The sequence below is a fragment of the Mycena indigotica genome (genome assembly GCF_014461135.1).
Source record: "Mycena indigotica strain 171206Taipei chromosome Unknown Mind.scaff0005, whole genome shotgun sequence".
Classification (NCBI taxonomy): Eukaryota; Fungi; Basidiomycota; class Agaricomycetes; order Agaricales; family Mycenaceae; genus Mycena; species Mycena indigotica.
In genome coordinates, this window is record NW_023503004.1 from 54,758 (window position 1) to 73,878 (window position 19,121).

Here is a 19,121-nt window from a genome sequence, read left to right on the forward strand (position 1 = left end):
GCAGATGGGAACGGCTCTGTCGAGGGACTTGAGAAGCCAGCGAATGACGAGTGTGTGTGTCAGGGGAACCTCCCTTTCGAGCCTGGGACCACGCCATTGAACTCGTCCCCGACGCTAAGCCCACCAACTGCAAGGTGTACCCCATCTCGCCCCTCGAGCAACGCGAGCTCGACGCGTTCATCGAGGAAGGGCTTTCGACGGGCCGGATTCGCCCCTCCAAGTCTCCGATGGCGTCTCCGGTCTTCTTCGTCAAGAAGAAGGACGGCGGACTCCGCTTCGTCCAGGACTACCGTGCTCTCAATGCGATGACTGTCAAAAACCGGTACCCCCTTCCGCTGATCAACGACCTCATCAACCGGCTCAAAGGCGCTCGTTACTTCACCAAACTCGACGTCCGTTGGGGCTTCAACAACGTCCGGATCAAGGAAGGTGACGAGTGGAAAGCGGCTTTCCGGACTAACCGAGGCCTGTTTGAGCCCTTGGTGATGTATTTCGGCCTGACAAACTCTCCCGCGACGTTCCAAACGATGATGAATGACATTTTCCAGGACCTCATCCTCTCCGGAGACGTCATGATCTACCTTGACGACATCCTGATCGCCCATTCCGACCTCCGGAAACACCGGCAGATCGTTCAGGAGGTCTTGCGGCGACTCCGAGAGCACAAGTTGTACCTCCGAGCGGAGAAGTGCGACTTTGAAAAATCGTCAATCGAGTACCTCGGAGTCATCATCTCCCACAACCACGTCGAAATGGACCCCGTCAAAGTCGCAGGCGTCTCCGCTTGGCCGACTCCGGAAAACAAGAAGGACATTCAGCAGTTCCTTGGGTTCGCTAATTTCTACCGCAGGTTCATTCGGGACTTCTCGACCCTCGCGCGCCCTCTCTTCGTGCTCACTAAGAAGGACCAGCAGTGGACTTGGGGCGACGCGGAGGCCTCCGCGTTCCAAGCGATCAAGGACGCAGTCACCTCGGAACCGGTCCTGGCGATTCCGAACGACGCACGGCCTTTCCGACTTGAGGCGGACAGCTCTGATTATGCGACGGGGCGGTTCTTTCACAATCCGCCCCGGACGGGAAGTGGCACCCTGTAGCATTCTATTCCAAAAGCTTAAATGATGTCCAGCGCAACTACGAAATCCACGACAAGGGAGATGCTCGCGATCATCCGCGCACTCGAGGAGTATAGACACTTCCTCGGGGCGCCGCGCATCCCGTCGAGATTTGGACTGACCATAAGAATCTGGAGTACTTCAGGAAGACGCAGCACCTCAACCGGAGACAGGCCCGCTGGTCCCTCTACCTCTCCCGGTTCGACTTCACGCTGCACCACAAGCCCGGCCGCGACATGGGCCGACCTGACGCCCTCTCTCGGAGACCAGACCACGGAATCGATTCCGACAGCTCCGACGTCGTCCTTCTGCGGCCCGAACTCTTCCATGTCCGCGCCTCGAAGGCGTTTCCGTTTCCGGCCCTGGTTCTGAACTCCTTCGCGACATCCGCGATGCCCTCTCCGGTGAGCCTGACCTGGAGGAGCCCGTCGCACTAGCGGCCCGGCAACTCCTAAAGGTCCAAGGTCAAGCTCGAGGCCCCCGCTCCTCGCGCTCCGACGAGTGGGCTGTCTCCGGTGGTCTTCTTCACTTTCGTGGGAAGATTGTCGTACCTAAGGATAAGGACCTCCGGAGACGCATCATCGAGCTCTGCCACGACACTCGAGTTGCCGGACACGCTGGTCGCTTCAAGACCTTGGAGTTGGTCTCCCGGAACTACTGGTGGCCTCAGATGTCTCGCCATATTGGCCGGTACGTCGCGACCTGTGACTTGTGCTGTCGCACCAAAGCACTCCGGAGACTGCCCCACGGAGAGCTGCACCCGACGGAAACCGCCCCAGAGCGTTGGCATACCGTCTCCGTCGACTTCATCGTCGAGCTTCCGGAGGCCCATGGGTACGACGCGATCATGGTCGTCGTCGACACCCTTGGGAAGCGTGCCCACTTCTCGGAGTGTCACACCACGGTCGACGCAGTAGGGGCGGCTCGCCTCTACTACCGGAATGTCTGGCGCCATCACGGGATTCCGGAGAAGTACGTCTCCGACCGCGGCTCGCAGTTCATCGCGGACTTCACCCGAGAACTCTGGCGTCTAATCGGCATCAAGCCTGCCACGTCCACCGCGTACCACCCGGCAGACAGACGGTCAAACAGAGCGCGTCAACCAGGAGCTGGAGCAGTACCTGCGGATCTTTACCAACTATCAGCAGGACGACTGGGATGAGCTGATTCCGGCCGCGGAGTTCGCCGTACAACAACCATGTTCACTCCTCCATGCAGCAGGTCCCCTTTATGACGGACACGGGATGGCTCCCGCGCATGGGCTTTGAACCCGGAGTCCGCTCCGCTATGAAGTCGGTGAACGAGTTCCGCGACCGGATCGCCACTGGTGTTGCCGAAGCCAAGGCCGTGCTCACTAAGGCCAAAGAGGAGTACAAGCGCTACTACGACCGGAGACACACTCCGTCTCCGGAGTTTAAGGTTGGCAACCGTGTTTGGCTGGATGCCTCTGACATCAGGACGACTCGCCCCTCGGAGAAGTTCTCCCACCGCCGCCTCGGACCGTTCAAGATAGTCGCGGAGATCAGCAAAGGTGCCTACAAGCTCGACCTCCCTCCGCGCTACTCGAAGCTCCACCCGGTCTTCCCCGTCGTCAAGCTCGAGCTCGCCCAAGACGACCCCCTTCGACGGACGCCCCGGCTACGACCAGCCCCTCCGGACCTCGAGGACGGAGTCCCGGAGTGGGAAGTAGAGGAAATCCTGGACGCAAGGGTGAGGTATAAACGGCTGAATTACTTCGTCAGATGGAAAGGCTACGACGCGTCGCATGACCAGTGGGTCCGCTTCGACCGCGTCTTCGCCCCGGAGAAAATCGTGGAGTTCTATCGTAAGTACCCTGGCAAACCACGGCACATCGCCTCTGCAACCTTCGACTCGATTCCATTCCGGTCTCTGCGTCGGGACGCCGCATTCAAAGGGGGGGGTGATGTCAGGGGAACCTCCCTTTCGGCCCCTCGGAGACGATTCCGATTCCGGTCCGACTCCGGCTCCGACTCCGGTGATCGCATCACCGCCTCCGTCAGGCGCATCGCCGTCCCCGCCTGGCGATCCCCCTGGGACCTGGCCTGCGACATGGCGCAGGCATACTGCACGGAGCAACGATCAACCTTGGCGCGTCAAGAGCGCAGTATATAGTTCCGCTACCTAGCAGGCGGACCCTTAGAGTTTCTTCTCTTTGGATCCTCCCCTGCTAGGTCAGCCTCACTTGTATTTGCTTACTTCTATTCTCTTTGGATCCTCCCCTGCTAGGTCAGCCTCACTTGTATTTGCTTACTTCTATTCACTCTTTGGATCCTCCCCTGCTAGGACCTTGATCTCAGGCCTCCGGGGTTGCCCTTACAGTGTGTGTGAGCGATTCCAGCTCATAGTTGACCTCTTCCCGTAATGGCGAGCTCGAAATACTGTACTATTTCAATCAATTAGTCCTGTCACGGTCACATTGACTTTTTTGGCCGAAAATTTTCTGCCTGTCACAGGTCACAGCGAGTTTCTTTGGCCCTAAACCGTCCCAAAATGGTAATTTCTTAAAAATTTCCGCACCTACGGGCGCGCAGAACTTCCGTATAAGGCAGGAGGTCACACCGAATTCACCCCTTGGCTGAATTGCACATTTCTGCCTCATGTATCACAGGTCACAGGCCCGCAGAATTGAATGAAATAGTACAGTAGCTGGTTTATTGCGTCGTCAGCGGTGTCAGTGGACAAGATAATGAGACATACCTGCGCGACGAGCTTTGACACGGCCGCAAGAGCTGTCGTTTGCAGCTCCGTGCTTGGTCCGGCTTACTCGGCTACCCTTTACTTCCTTCTTCTGCGCTTTCAACTCCTTCGCTTGTTCAGCAAGCTCCTTTTGCTGTCTCTTCAGCTCAGCCAGCTCGTCCTCCAGACGACCCGCCTCAGGCGACCCGCCTCAGCCTCCCGCTCTCGGGTCTCTCGTCGTCTCGTCGTTTTTGCGGTATCTCGCTAGAGAGCACAAGATTTTCGGTGGAAAGAAGTGTTATTAGGGTTTGAAAGAGCACCAGTGGTGTTCGCAACTTGTACATCCGCCCAAACACGGAGATCTAGAATCTTTGCGCTAATGGAAGTAGGAAAATAAGGTCATTGCGGGTAGGGAGGAGCACATGAACTGACCGATGTATCGCCTCAACGGGTGATAACTTGATTCCCGTGTGGGTATTTGTCCAGTGGTGCTGGGATTCGCCAGCGTTTGTGGTGTCTGGAGTCGACTTCCATTCGTCTGAGGTCAGCGGCGACAAGGACTCGACGAGACATGGTAAAATCCACGCGCTCATCTCCTTGTGGTCCCACCAGTCTGCGCGGCATAAGCATTGAATGATTCGAGCAACAGACAAGCGAACCTTGGATTTTCTCTACCCCGAGCTCCTGTACAAAGTTGGTGAAGTCGCAAGTAGTCGTGCTCCGATACGAGCTTTCAATAGTCTATAAATCGTTATCGATACAATAGACTTGAGTTATACTTGACGACTCACCTTCCGAAAGCTCCATTAGATATCGAGAATCCAATGGAAGCGTCGCTTGACGGTTCTCATCTTCGTCGTCGTCTATTTCCATCACTGTTGGGCGGGGGCGAAGGTGTAGACCGAGTGCTTTTGGGCAAGGGAGCAGTGTCTGAGGCAACAAGAATGAGCATGGACTCCAACGGAGAACTGAGCAAGACTCACCGTCATCCGAGTCCGACTCAATCTCAAGAACCTCCTTATCTCCTTCTCTCGTCACCCGAAACAGCGAGCGCGGCTGCTGAAGACAATCCTCCATCTGATTCTCGACAGGCTCGGTCTTGACCTGGTGCTCGGAAGCCGGTCCGGGCAGAGTCGAATCTGGCTTTTCGAGCCAAGCGCGAAGGTGGGAAGGGTTTATCCAGTCGTTGTTTGCGTCAAAGAGAGCTGTATTTGTCGAAATATACTCGTCTTGGTAGACCTGACTTTATATTGAGTCTTAAGCAAATGAAATAAGGACAACGACGCACACTAGCACGAAACAGCTCCAATGTGCGCTTTGGCAAGTATTTGATGAGGAGATCATCCTCCGTGGACCGTATGAGTGGTGTTTGGATGCATGGAGCACTGCTTGCTGGCCCGCGGTCCTCAAGGCGAGCGCGAAGAGCTTCCGGGGAGACCCAGTCTCGGTTGGCATGGAAGTCGCCGGTGTGAGCGAGTACGTATGCTTCTCGATAGATCTGTCCAATGTCATTAGCATGAGCCACTAAAAACGCGTCGAAGCCACGGCGAAGACGCGTCGCGGTCCGAGGTGGGAGAAAACTCACGCTGTCGCGAAGATGGTCGAGTGTTACGGCTGGCAGATATGCGATGAGCGCGTTGTCTTCTGGGGATCGCGTTGGCGGCATTGAGCCGGGGGACGAGTGAGGCGGGTGCATCGACGGCGCGTCGTGGTGGGGGTTTGCGGAAAAGAAAAGCGCAGCCGAGGGTGGTGACGGCAGCCTCACATTCCGTCACCTTCATCCCAATATGGTAACTCCGTTGTCGCACACATTGGACACAAATGTTGGCAGCCCCGCACAACTGTTGTGCTTGATGCCAAGCTTGTGTTCAGCTTGTAAAGGTGTGTTCAATTTGTTTTTGTGTGTGTTGTGTTCAATATACATAGTACTCGGAATATACTACGTCAGCTGTAAACAACCGTCCGTGTCAATAGACCTTAAGTGATTCAGACGCACCTCCAATCCTCTGGCCCGACCAAGCGCCCGACCACCTGCGCTGTCCAACGTGCAGTGCTCCCACAGCGTTTCGACGCTCTGCATCAAGTTGCAGGGTTATTCCCAGACCACAGGACCACTGGTCGAAGGGGCACCGGCATATCGTCATGTCGTCATCAACGGCCTCGACGCTATGGAAATGAGCGGCACAAAGGGCTGAAGTGGCCACGTCTTTGGGAGCATCATCGGGGTGCGGACAAGACCAGATCAGTATGTGGGCTCCCACGAATACTACTGATAACAACCCACCTGCATCGCCAAGTCGGTATACGTCGCCGCCGCCGTGGCGGCTTTCACCGCACCATAACGCTGCTTCAGCCCGAGATCAACCCAGTCAATGCTGCTGCCCCTCCCCCGCACCAAGCACCGAGTAGACATGCGCTGGCTCGCCGGCCACAGCAGCATTGTTATCGATGCCCTCGGCCGTGGGGTCGCGGCTGCCGAACACGGTAAAAAAATCCCGGGGAGAGCACGAGGAAGTTCAGGCGGGGGAGGTGTGCTGCCGCGCAAGCAGTGTAGAGCACGCGTGACGAACGTTGCCCATGAGCAACAAGTCGTAGGGGAGGAACTCGTGATGGTGGTTGGCGACTTTGGGGAACGAGTCGATAGTGACTCGCGCAGCGTCAGCGTTGCGCCTGCGAGGAGGATATGGGCATTGCACTGAGTATGGTGGGCAAGCCGCTCGGCCAGCGCTTGGCCGATGGCAGAGGTGCCCCCGACAAAGAGCGCGCTGGGTTTGAGGCGAGCGGGCTTGGATGCAAATGCAGCGTTGAGTTTGAGCGCTTGTGCGAGAGTGGGCATGACGGGAGGAGCCAAATGTAGCACCTGTTGAGTAAGCGAGACAGGTGCGCTGTCTTGGGCGGAGTGGAGTGATGTGGCTGTGCGACACGACTTGTCTCTTGCCAGCCACATCACCTCCCACGACACGACTTGGAGACGCTCAGCAGAGACGCTCAGTTGCAATGGCGATCATTCCAACCTTCGACAAAACCTTGAAGTCACTTGATAAACCTCAGCTTCTCGTCGCTGCTCAATATTTCGACCTAAATCCTCCGCCAAATGCCTCTCGAGACATCCTCCGTCGCCTCTTTGGGGATTTCATCGACTCTAACGAAGACCTCATTCTCTCTCGTCCCCAATGGGCCCGACTCATCCCTCAGAGAGAGCGAGAGGCAATGTTCGCTGCACTGCTTGAAGAAAACAGCCCGGATTCTGACTCAGATGAGGAATTGGAGTCCCCGCCTCCGCCTCCGCGACGACGAGCACCAAACCATCGCACAGCAACCCCAGAAGACGACGAACAGGATGGCACAATAGCTCTCCTAGCAAGTTTGCCCAAGGCCAGTACCCAACCTGGGGTTTCGATGCATCAATGGCTGTCACCAGAGACATGGAATGATGAATGAAGGCCTCTAGCTCTGACCTGGCTTTTATGCATCAATGTGTCTCTGCCTCCGTCGGTGAGTCCAATCACATCAGCATGTCATGATAGCGTGACGTGCTGGTTGCCGCTTCACTGACGACGTCCATCACAGCAATCAATGCTTCTTGTCGTCATCCTCGACAGCGAGCAGAGGCATTCTCAAATAATTCCCAAGAAATCTGAAAATATTAGGGTACGTCGGGCCAATGGCGCTGATGAACGAATGCCACTTATTTTTTCAAAACATGTGCTCAAAACCGTGTCTTCTGGCATTTTTTCGACTTGTAGCATAGCTAAAGCAACCCACAGGCAACCATCCAGCAGGCGAATTGATGCTGAATTGGACATACAAGACGTCCTCAATTATATGGGTGGGACCTCCGACTTTCACAGCAATCGGGCAGCTGGATTCCAGCCAGTATATCCAGCAGTCTCCCGGGTTCTGCTCCAAAATGGCGCCGGGCTGCCCTCGGTGCTCCCACCTGTAAGCCCCTGCATACTCGTCAGCGGGCGCTTCAGGCTGCTCGGAGAGAAGCTGCAGCTCCGTTTCCCTTCCTGGGGCTCAGGCTTCCATAACCCGCCGTTATATATATCCAACCCCCCCGGCTCGGGCGCCCGCTGCTCAGCGTCCGTGGCCCAGCGGATCAACTGCAGGTCTATCCTCCTCACCCGCATACCCCACAGCCAATTGCGTGCCACCCCAGCGTTTCTGCGCACCTTCGGGGACCATCCGGCGTGCTCCGGCGAGCTGCCGGCGTGCTCCCGGGCCCTCCGCCTTGCGTCTTGCCTCAATGTAGACCTGTACCGTCCTGTGGCTCGCCCCCCCGCTCGTCCCAGCCTCTCAATCTTGTCCACCACTCATATACCTGCTACACACTTGCCGCCGGGCCGGAACGCCGGTCGCCTGGCAAATCAGCGAGAGGGTCGCGCAGAGCCAGCCGCTGGCCCATTCCGCCTGGGAATTTTAAGGAGGGGAGCGGCACACGTCCCGTTGTATCCCTGGAAATCCCAGGCGAAACGGGCAAGGATTCAGCCTCGTGGCCCCGGGCCTCGCCGACACCTGCCCTGGCAGTTTCCGTTGCGCGCAGGGGCAACCCCTGGCTCGTTTCTCGGGAGCTCGAGCGCTATGTCAACGCTACCTGCGCTCGAAGTTTCAGCCAGAAAGATCGAGAAATGGGCCCGGCGCTCACCGATTTCGTGGAGAACGCCGTCAACGGTGAGGACGGCCGTTTTGGCCCGCTGCAGAGCGCCGGGAGGCCCCGAGTAGGTTGGTTTACGTCCCCAGAGGTTGTGCAGACGTGGCCGGAGCACGATTAGTGGTAATTGGCAATAATACCATAAAGTTCTAGGATAGTAGTGGAAATTTAGTATAGGTACACACCTATACTTCCGCAATATACAAGTTTTAACAAAACTGTAAGATTTTTCTTCAGAAACTTGTACATAGGCGGGGGCTGACTACGAGACACTGATAGTATAAATATCCTCACACATTTGGGTCACTAGAAGTCATTATTGGCGGTTTGTCGTGCCCCGATATTCTGGTCCCACAATCGATCGACGTCATATACACGCCGATCAACCCCAAGCAGAATAGCCGTTGGCACATTGACAAGCGGCTATGCCCCCGCATCCCGCCCCGCATGTCCGCCCGCATCCCACCCTGCGTCCCACCCCGACCCATGCAATATTGTGCCTAATCAGCTACTGATAAACTGTTAGCCACGAAGAATCATGGTTGGGAGCACACAGCCGAAACAGGCGGCATGAGCGACACGCGGGGCAAATCGTATGAGCGCCGAGCGGGAGGCGGGAAGCAAAGGGCAAGGCGGCGGCGGGCAAGGCGGCGGGCCGCGGGAAGCCTGAGTGCTGAGCCTAGCCGGGCAAAGTGCCAAGCGATCGGGCTGGCGGTCCGATGTGTCACACATAGATGGTCACCAGGGCCACAAGTAATGACGTACGCCTAGTGTAGGGGCGGGAAGCGGGGGCGGGCAGGCGGTAAGGCGGCGGCGTGCGGCTGCAAGAAGACAGTGTGGGGGGCTGCCCCGCTTGCCTGAGAGACTTGTCATGATGCATCTCAGCCGGTCTCTGGTAGAGAGCTTGATTCATCATGGCATGTCTCTCTTGACAACCATTTGATGCATGGGATCCCCAGGTACGCCTGAAGGCCAAGCTCAATTCGCTACTTGGTCAGATGTACAGCAAAGGTGTGTTCTCCCGCTTCTTCTCAAATCTCACTCTCCTCCGCGACCTCATTCGCTTGTCACCGTCCTCCACGATACTCCTCTGCAATCGCATGAGTTCTACACAACCGCGATACCCCTTTGCATTCGCACGGGTCCCTGTCCGAAATCGAGACAGATCGCTCCTCTATCTTGTCGCTCCTCCTCTCCCTTCTCTATCATCTGATTGCGATACCCAGATTGGGGTTCTACTCTCTCTGCGCCACAAGACAAGCCGGAATCCACCACGCTGCCTGTCGAATTCGAAATTGGGACGCAAGTGGGGTCTGTTTCATACCCACCCCCTCCGGCGCTCGTCAAGCGCATCAAGCGCGGTGAAATTCCGCCCCTCTGCTACCTAACGGACGACTATTGTCTGCGCGGCGCTAGTCACGCGGCAAACGACTTGGATCGTCGGCTCATTGTGGAGGGCGACAGTCTCGTCAGTATCAACCGAGAGCTGTCCTTTGAGGCCGACAAACAATTGTCACTCTCGCGCTGGCATCAGGCATACCGTCGTTTGTTTGCACTCATGGCTACCATTCCCATTTGGAGTGAAGTCCTTCCGCGGCTGCGCATCCACTACAACGCTATTCTCGACTACCAGAACCACGAGGAAAATTGGCCCATCCTCGTCGCGTACGATGCCGAGCTTCGCCGGTTGTGGGCAACGGCAAAATTCGACTTTGGCACCTGGCAACGGAAGGTCTGGGACAGCGAGACCGTCAAACACACGGCAAAGGAGGCAAAGAACAGCGTCAAAGGCGAATTTCAAAAGCTCTATGGCGGGGTCCCTGATCGCCGCGGCAGTGCCTTCTCCTCGCAGGGACCTTCGAACGAGTTTCGTTCGTCTGTCGGACGTCCCAGTCGATCTATACGAGGGACAGAGCGTCGCTCGTCCTCTCCGCCTCCCTCATCTTCCTTTCGCCCTCGATTTCGTTGCTTCAAATGCGGATCTCGCGAGCCCGGTCACCGTACAAGTGAATGTACTCAAACGAGAACGCAGCGGGGTGGAGAAACCTTTCTCGGATTCGACCGCCGCTCCGGTAACCGCCTCGACAAGCATGGCCAACGCTATTGCTTCAATTTCAATGGCCAGAAAGGCTGCTCCCCCGGAGTCCAGTCGTGCAATCTCGGTAAACACGCGTGTTCGCTCTGCGGGTCCGAAGACCATTGCGCCCAGAGCTGCCGGGTCGTCTGACTTCCTACCAGTGGTCACGCCTCTGATACCTCATCACTGGGAGGCGGCGCTGCGCGCCGCTAATCTTCTCGATCGTTTCTTCGACATCCCTATCTGCCTGCAAGACGGGTTTCATTTCGGTATTCACACTTCCATTTCCGAATCTTTCTTGCCTCCTAATCGACGCTCCGCTAATGAACATCCCTCTGTAATCGATGAATACATTCATACCGAGCTTTCAGCTCGACGCTACTCTGGCCCATTCGACGCAGGACGTCTTGAGCGCATCATTGGACCGTTTCAATCCTCCCCGCTGGGGGTGGTTCCCAAAGCTGGTGAGACAGATATATGAAAAGTCTTGGACCATCCGCCACTACGATGACGATGATCGCCCTTCGATTAACTCCGGTATCGACTCCGACGATTTTCCGTGCGAATGGGGAACGTTCTCCGAGATGCTGTTGATGGTGATGAACGCCCCGCCCGGTACACAAGCGGCAACACTGGATGTTGATGCCGCGTTCCGCAGAGTGCCCATTCATCCAACTCAGCAGCCATTCTTCGTAATATGGTGGAGAAATAAGGTTTATATTGACCATTGCGCGCCGTTCGGACCTTCAAGTTCCCCGGGCATCTTTGGCCATCTTGCAGATGCTATGGCAGCGCTCCTAGTGCATAACGCATTAGGACCCGTAAAAAAGTGGGTTGATGACTTCTGTTTCTTTCGATACTCCTCTGAGGCTGCACCGCCATACTCCTATTCATACGACATTGCCGACATCTATGCATTTACCGAGCCTTTCGGATGGCCCTGGAAGTTGTCCAAGACTGTCCCTTTTGATGCAACCTTCAAATACATTGGCTTCAGATGGGACTTAATGGCGAAGACGGTCGAAATCCCAGAGTCGAAGAAGTTGCGCTATCTGAACAAACTCACGCCATGGGTTAAAGGTGCAAAGTTCTCGAGGACAGAGGTTGACTCCGTTCATGGAACGCTCGTGCACTGCACCATGGCGGTGCCTGATGGTCGATCCCGACTTCCGGCAATTTCGGCATTCGCCTCATCCTTCTCACATTCGTCATCTGCATTTTCCAGGCGAACACCCAACGCCACAGTTCTAGCCGACATCGAATGGTGGCGAGAGACTCTGCGCCGACAGTTCTCTGGATTGAAACTCATTCGCCCACCTCGGCTGTCAGCGATCCCTTTTTGGGTGGATGCTTCGACGTCTTGGGGCATCGGAGTCGTGTTTGACACTGTTTGGCTCTCTTGGCGATTGCAACGCGGCTGGGACGACAACAACCGGAAGATCGGCTGGGCAGAAATGGTCGCTATCGAGTTCGGGCTACTCCTGGCAATCCATCGAGGGCACCACACTACTCATTTCCTTGTTCGGTCAGATAACGAAGGTGTGATCGGTGCTCTTGACGCCGGTAAGTCTAGGAATTCAGAGCAAAATCGCGTCCTGAGACGGATCGTCTCCCTTCTTCGGACACATTCGATTTGGATGACGACGACTTATGTGCCGTCGGCCGAAAACCTGGCAGATGGCCCCTTCGCGCGGATTACCTCTATCACTACAGGGCTTCACCCGAGCCCGCTCTTCTTTCAAAATTCCTTATTGTCTTTCATCACTTGTTGCTCTGGATTGAATATTACTTATTTGCATAAATTTGTCATTGTTTGCCAATTAGGCTCGGCTCGGAGCATTCCTGCCACCGACACTGATGACTCCACCACGCCGCTCACACAAGATTCCCTCCGCGCTGCGCGAAACACATGCTCTTGTACAACTACTTCTCGCGCAGTCGAAACAGAACACAACGAAACATCAGAGAGGCACAAAACTGCCACCCAAATTGAATTCCGAAGCAGTAGCGGCCTCAGGGAAGGAGGTACCAGAGATCTTCCGTGTGGTACCGGGTGCTCCAATGCAAGCCGATCCGATTCTACTGTCGGGGAAAACTCGAAAAAAGTTGGATCTGGCATTCCAAAGCGGCTGGCAGAGCAAGACACTGGCAAACTATGGCTCAGCTATGAAGAGATTTCTAAAATTTTGTGACACAGAGGCTATCCCACAGCAGCTGCGCCTCCCGACACATGAATTTGTGCTATCGGCTTACGCGGCGTCACATGCTGGGCTCCACGCAGGCTCAACTGCGCGGAATGACATAGCGGCATTAAAGGCTTGGCATGTCGCACAGCAACAACCCTGGAAAGGAGGGTCTCGACTTCACTATGTCCTGTCGGGAGTCGATGCACTCTCCCCCAATACGTCAAACAAGCCTCCAAGGCCGCCAATTACAGCAGACATGCTCTTGGTCTTGCGAAGCGGGCTTGATTTCTCATCGGGCTTCGATGTCGCAGTGTTTGCGGTCGCTTGCACAGCCTTCTGGGGGCAGTGTCGCCTTGGCGAACTCCTCCCTAATTCGCGAAAATCCGCTGATTTGCAATTCAAACCGAAAAGAAAAGATTTCTCTTACTCAGGAATACGGCAGTCGGCAAAGCTTCATTTGCCACGAACCAAAACGAAACGACACGGAGAAGATGTCATATTGACGGATCAGCAAGCGCAGATCAATCCGATTCGCGCAGTCCAGATGCACTTGATTGCAAATTCATTGCCATCCGAATGCCACATCTTTGCTTATGGCACCGCAATTTCCCACTCCCCGTTGACGCGAAATGCCTTCTTGGCTCGATGCAATGAAATCTGGGGCGAAGCGGGCTACCCAAGGCTTACAGGGCACAGCTTTAGGATTGGAGGTACTACAGAGCTTTTGCTTCGAGGAGTACCTCCGCACGTTGTGAAGGCAACAGGTCGGTGGTCTTCAGATGCATTCCTGAAATATTGGCGCTCCTTGGACTTCCTGGCGCCACAGTATACCAAGAATTTACATAAACGGAAATGATAGGCTGCCATTTCTCGGGCTAGCCGCTTCATTTTCGGCTGGGCATCCTGCTTGGGTTCATCCGAAAGCCTAAGCGTCGTGCCCCGGAGCAGGCTGTGCCTGGTCTTTCCTAGCCCACAAGTAGCAAATGTCTATCTTCTCTTTTATGTGACTACTGAGCAGAATGAAATGAAGTGCCCAAGAATGTAGCACCTGTTGAGTAAGCGAGACAGGTGCGCTGTCTTAAGCGTCGTGCCCCGGAGCAGGCTGTGCCTGGTCTTTCCTAGCCCACAAGTAGCAAATGTCTATCTTCTCTTTTATGTGACTACTGAGCAGAATGAAATGAAGTGCCCAAGAAAAAAAGATGACGTGGAACCACGTCATCTCGGATCAATACTACGTTTTTGTGTGATCACGTATCCTGCATTACTCGCAGTCACCGGGCTCCCACGGCGTGACACACCCACGCTTGACCGTCATGTCCACCGCCACGTTTTTCACCGACAACGTGCCCGACGAGCTGTGGCTCGAAATCGCCGCCCATCTTCCGTGTGCACACCTCCAAACACTTCACCAGCTAGACAAGCGGTTGAGCCGGCTCACTCGCCCCTTGCTCTTCGCCGAGCTCACCTTTTCGCGGATGTTTTGCGCGTCGCCGACGCCGCCGATCCTGCCTGCGCGCCCGGCGTTCGAGAGCGGGCAGCAGCGGCTGGGCTTCTGGCTCTCCGATCATATCGCGCCGCTGGTCCAATCGTGCGAGCTGGCCTTCAGTGTGCTGAGCCCGGAGGAGCTTGCGACGCAGATGCCGATCGGTGCGGACTTTGTGCTCCCCACGGCAACCGAACTCCGTATCCTCTCCCTCCGACTCGTCGAAAGCCTTTCGCACTTTACCCGACTGCGGCGGCTGACGGTTGACGATGAAACTCTATCGATGGCCGCGATTATTGGCATACATGGGTTGCCACTGCTGGAGCGCTTGGACCTTACGGGCTGCCGTATTGAAGACGACGCAACTGATCTATCCCTGGCTGTGACACACGCGCCGCGTTCCGTCGTGCAGTTGTCCGCGTTCCAGTCCGTTGCCCCAGAGAAAGAGCGGTTCTGGAGCGCGTTTTTTAACGCCGATAGCCTGCGTGCTGTCACTCTGAACATCCAACTTGCTTTCTGGCTCCAGGATTCGCAAATGGCACCAGTATCCCGGCGCACGACTAAACTCACATTGCTCTATCTTGCGACCGCCCCCGCTGCATCGCTGCCCCACGTTCTCGCGAAATCGTTCCCCGCCCTGCAAGACCTCGGCCTCTTCCCTGCATCCCCCTTGCCTGAAAACGAACTCGACCAGTGGACACGGAATCCCCATGAATCCTTGTGTCCCATTCTACGCACTGCGCTCCTTCCAATTGCTGGCCAACTGGTGCGCCTCCGTGGGTACTACAGCATCCTGCGCCATTTTTCCACGGAACCGTGGCGGGTGAGCCACCTCGGCTTGTCGCCAAACCTATTTCGCGCGCTTTCCGACCTCATCGAGGACCTCGACCCCTGCCCAACGCTCACGCATCTCTCGCTGAGCATATTCGACGTCGACACGCGGAGTCTGAATGTGGTCCTACAGCTATACCCGCGGCTCGAGGTGCTTTACCTGCATGGCCTGAATCTTCCAATGGTACGTAAATCCTCGTCCAAACATGCCCTGCTGATGTTGCCCGACTTCTAGCAAATGTCGATTTGGACAGCACTGTCCTCGGACCTCACTCTGCCGCCGACGCTGCGCTCACTGCTCATCAATACGAAGCGCTGGCGGTCCAACCGTGACCTGCCTGGAGACGTAACAGAGGCCGTTGCCCCGCCGACCGGCGCCGACGCGCTTGTGCTGCTGCGTGCATTTGTCGAGCGCTACCCGCAGCTCCCGCTCCTTTGGATCCGTGGATGGGACTTCTTCATCATGCGCAACTGCGCGGAGCAGGGGGTTGTGGCCGTAGGCGACGATGTTGATGCGGTTAGCGACAAGTACATCGACTTGTGGAATCGGCAGGCCGATTTCATTTAGAGTCCGAAGCAATAGTTCATATGAATACGGAGTACTAGTATCAGAGGGGGCGGACGAGCGCGTCATGGCCGTGGGCGATGATGTTGATGCTGTGAGAGACAGGTACATCGACTTACGGCACACAATAATATATTAGCCGTCTCCGGCGTCTGACCTTGCTTTCTGCCCTAGCAGGGTCTATATAACTACTTTACTTATTAAGCATCACCTAACTCAAATTAAATAAAGTGTTCTATGCAAATGGTCATCCTTTCAATCCTGATACATTCAAGATATCTTGTACAAAATTCCAGGTCACAAACAACAGATGAAGATTTCCATGTTAGAAATTTTGATAGGCATAGTGTAATAGTTGTATGATTTGCTCAATTCTGGTGCTAATCCTTACATGTTTATCAATACTTTTTGAAATAGGCTGAAATGGAATGTAACTGAATTAATTACTGCCTTTGATAATTGTTCTCAAGTCCCATAATGTTAGTGAATTCATTCTCAAATAGCAGTACTATAACAGTCTAACTAGGCAAATGTCCGGCAATTTGCAAAATCAGAATTCAAGTTTAAGTACTGGTATTGCAACTATATTTGAGAGTTGATGAGAAACTATCAAGAAAAGCTGGTGTGAGTAGACTTGAAATATCAAGACGCCAAAAGTTATCTCTCTAATGTCTTAAATGATCATAGCTTCAGATTATTTTGGTTTTTTTTTTGGTGATTGCTTGTTAATCAGTGGAATACACATTAATTAAGGTTAAAACATTCCCTATGTCAATAAATTTAGCAGACGCCTAAACCAACCCCCATTGCAGAGTGCAATCCAAGAGCATATTTCAGGCTAAACATGTAGCAATTTAGTATAGAATCAGAAATGTGACATGATGTCATGAAGAGTTTTGGAGTGCGCTCTGCAAGAGGGCTGGCCCAACTAGCCCGGACCCACCACCGAAGTGGTACACTTAACTCCGGTTGGCGTTACCACTGCTATGTTGAAGATATGAACGCGAGCCTTTACTGAGACAACGATGTCAGCGCCGGCCCAGGCTCCGCCACCATCACCAACATGTGATGCGTCGGGAACTTTCTCCACTGTTCTTTTGACTCACTCAATAGAATTTGCTAGAATATTTGTCATGGTGGTCACTTTGAGGAAATATAATCATATTACCCCCACATATGTCTCCACATTTTTCGTGCTTTGTTTTGTAGTACATGACCACATGTACTACCTTCATAAGATATTTCTAATTTAAAAAGGTTACATGCCTGTAGGCAATGGCCTCATTTAGGTAGTGCCAATAGTTAGGTACTTACTGTCATAGTCTGCTACAGCTTAACCTATACAAAGATACAGAATACAGTGACTATTGTTTTTTTAACTGCTCTTCTAAAAAAGGCAATCACTAATAAATGCCACATAAGGCCTAGTATGTAAGTTTTTTTAGATTGGGAATACCTTATGAAGGTAACATATATAATTTTATGCTATCATAAGGCAAATCCACCGAGGAATACAGTGTAAATATCAATAAAGGTTTGTGAATACCTTGATCAACAGAAATTGGTCATTGGTAGATCTGTTGTAGCTTATATACTTGAGTCCTAGGGTTCCAACAATCAACTATCTATATACACTGAATGGCTATATGATATTGCATAGATAGTGTTGAATTCACCTACTTACTATACTGGAGTATTGTGAATGTGATGCTAAGTTGGCAAGTATAAGATAGATGATCTATTGTTGCATATTATGATTCGATATATTCACATGGCTACTACAGCTCTGTCATATGAGGACAACATTGATGATCTCAGTTAAAGTTATTGAAAAAGATTCACATCGGTGAAGAAGTGGCAATGGGTCCAAGCGGGGACCCTGAGTTCGTCAGAATATTGGTGACAGGTCGTCCAGCCGTGGGGATGATTGGAAAAGAGCAGAGGGAGGAAGTAGGAGTAGGCGAGGAGTAAGAATGTAGTCGAAATGTCGAGTAGGAATGGAAACAGGTACACTGGCACTTGTCCTCGTTGGGACACTCGAAAGCACTGGCGCGGACGCGATGGGGCTCTGGGTAAGGAAGCGTAATTTATTCCTGATTGACAGGCCAACTAAATACTGGGAAGAATAGGAGAGTAAGTGAGTAATCGTGTATTTGTAAGTAACTATGAGCGGGACATTCCACCCTTCCACATCGGGGTTTTAGTGAAAAAAAAGCGGCCGATACAGGCCCCCCGATTTCCTTTCATCCTCATGCACACTCAAGTACAGCATGCATGCAGGCCATTCTCACTATCCCTAATACTTTTCTGTATAAAAGCTGTATGTACCTACGGGATGTAGTCATTGGGCTAATATTGTCTATTCTCTGGGCTAACCACTCATCTCTTCATGCTCCTCAGACCCCCCGTAGTCTTTGAAAACCTTTCCATCTCAGGCCAGTTCGCGACCTCAGAAACTGTGACTGGCACAAAAATTTCAGGCAAAAATGTTAATATAACCATAACAGGATCAATTGATCAAAATAGTACAGTAGATGTTTTACTAAAACCAGGAATGGTCAAATATTTGAGCATAATTGGATATTCTTATAATATATCCATATAATATGCAGGTATATTAATGTTCAAAGTCTGCACTGAGATCATATTATATTCATAATATTTAGAATATATTTAGAAATATATTTATTCATAGCCAGCACTAATATTAGTCACAAGTCCAACAGTCAAATATTGACTAAGATAAAGATTATTTACTCTAGACTACTTATTTTATATATATCAGTGTTTTTTATATGTGCCCAATTAGTCCGAAACAGCAATACTTGAATAATTTGTTTACTGTCTTTAGGGTGTTAGATAATAGAAGGTCATAACAGTTTGGACAAATGTTGATACAAGGAGCCCTAGTGTTCAGTACAGTGCACTGTCGGAAGTCCATGCATGATCAAGGATCCCAAAGTTAAGTTGACACGAAATGATCTATCAATCAAATATAGCAGCTATGGATATCATGATCATACACTTGCATAATAAACATCGATTCAAGTTGTCCTTGTCAGCCTAGATAAGATCTGCACGTCGATTCCAGAAGTGCATGTATTCCTTCCCGACAGATTTGGCAGAGTCCCCAACAGCCGCCATGCGCTTTTCCACGCCCGGTGCCTCGCAACTACGCATGATGAAGAAATCGATACCGCGGATCCAGAGGAGATGCAGCTGCGGGTACCGGGCGATAAAGGCTTCAAGCAAGGCATGCGCGGCGCTGGCTGTGGCCTCAACATGCATAACAATTTCGTGGCCCCACGCGACCGACCATCGCGACGTGCTGATAAGCAGCGAGGAAAGGTTCGGCGGGAGGCGGATGATGTTGTCAGACAATTTCTCCCAGATCACCATATGTTAGCAACGTGGTCAGGCTTAAACTGATGAGCACATCTAATTGAAAAGCTACGAGTGAAGCGTTCAGGCCATGCATGTACAGCACCTCCAGACTCGGGAAGAGCTGCAATGTTG

The 19,121-nt window shown here is 53.2% G+C and overlaps 2 protein-coding genes across 2 annotated transcripts; both read left to right on the forward strand.

Moving 5' to 3' along the window:
* Positions 1–9,461: 9,461 nt before the first annotated feature.
* Positions 9,462–13,582, forward strand: MIND_00561900 (uncharacterized protein; the record flags this gene model as incomplete). Its single annotated transcript, XM_037362393.1, has 5 exons — positions 9,462–9,474; positions 9,690–10,298; positions 10,357–10,877; positions 10,912–12,103; positions 12,546–13,582. 5 exons carry the CDS (start codon positions 9,462–9,464, stop codon positions 13,580–13,582), a joined length of 3,372 nt encoding a protein of 1,123 aa, XP_037220314.1.
* A 457-nt stretch (positions 13,583–14,039) lies between these two features.
* On the forward strand, positions 14,040–15,608 carry MIND_00562000 (uncharacterized protein; the record flags this gene model as incomplete). The annotated part of the gene is made up of 2 exons (XM_037362394.1): positions 14,040–15,224; positions 15,276–15,608. The coding sequence occupies 2 exons, from the start codon at positions 14,040–14,042 to the stop codon at positions 15,606–15,608; spliced, it is 1,518 nt and encodes a 505-aa protein (XP_037220315.1).
* Positions 15,609–19,121: the final 3,513 nt, after the last annotated feature.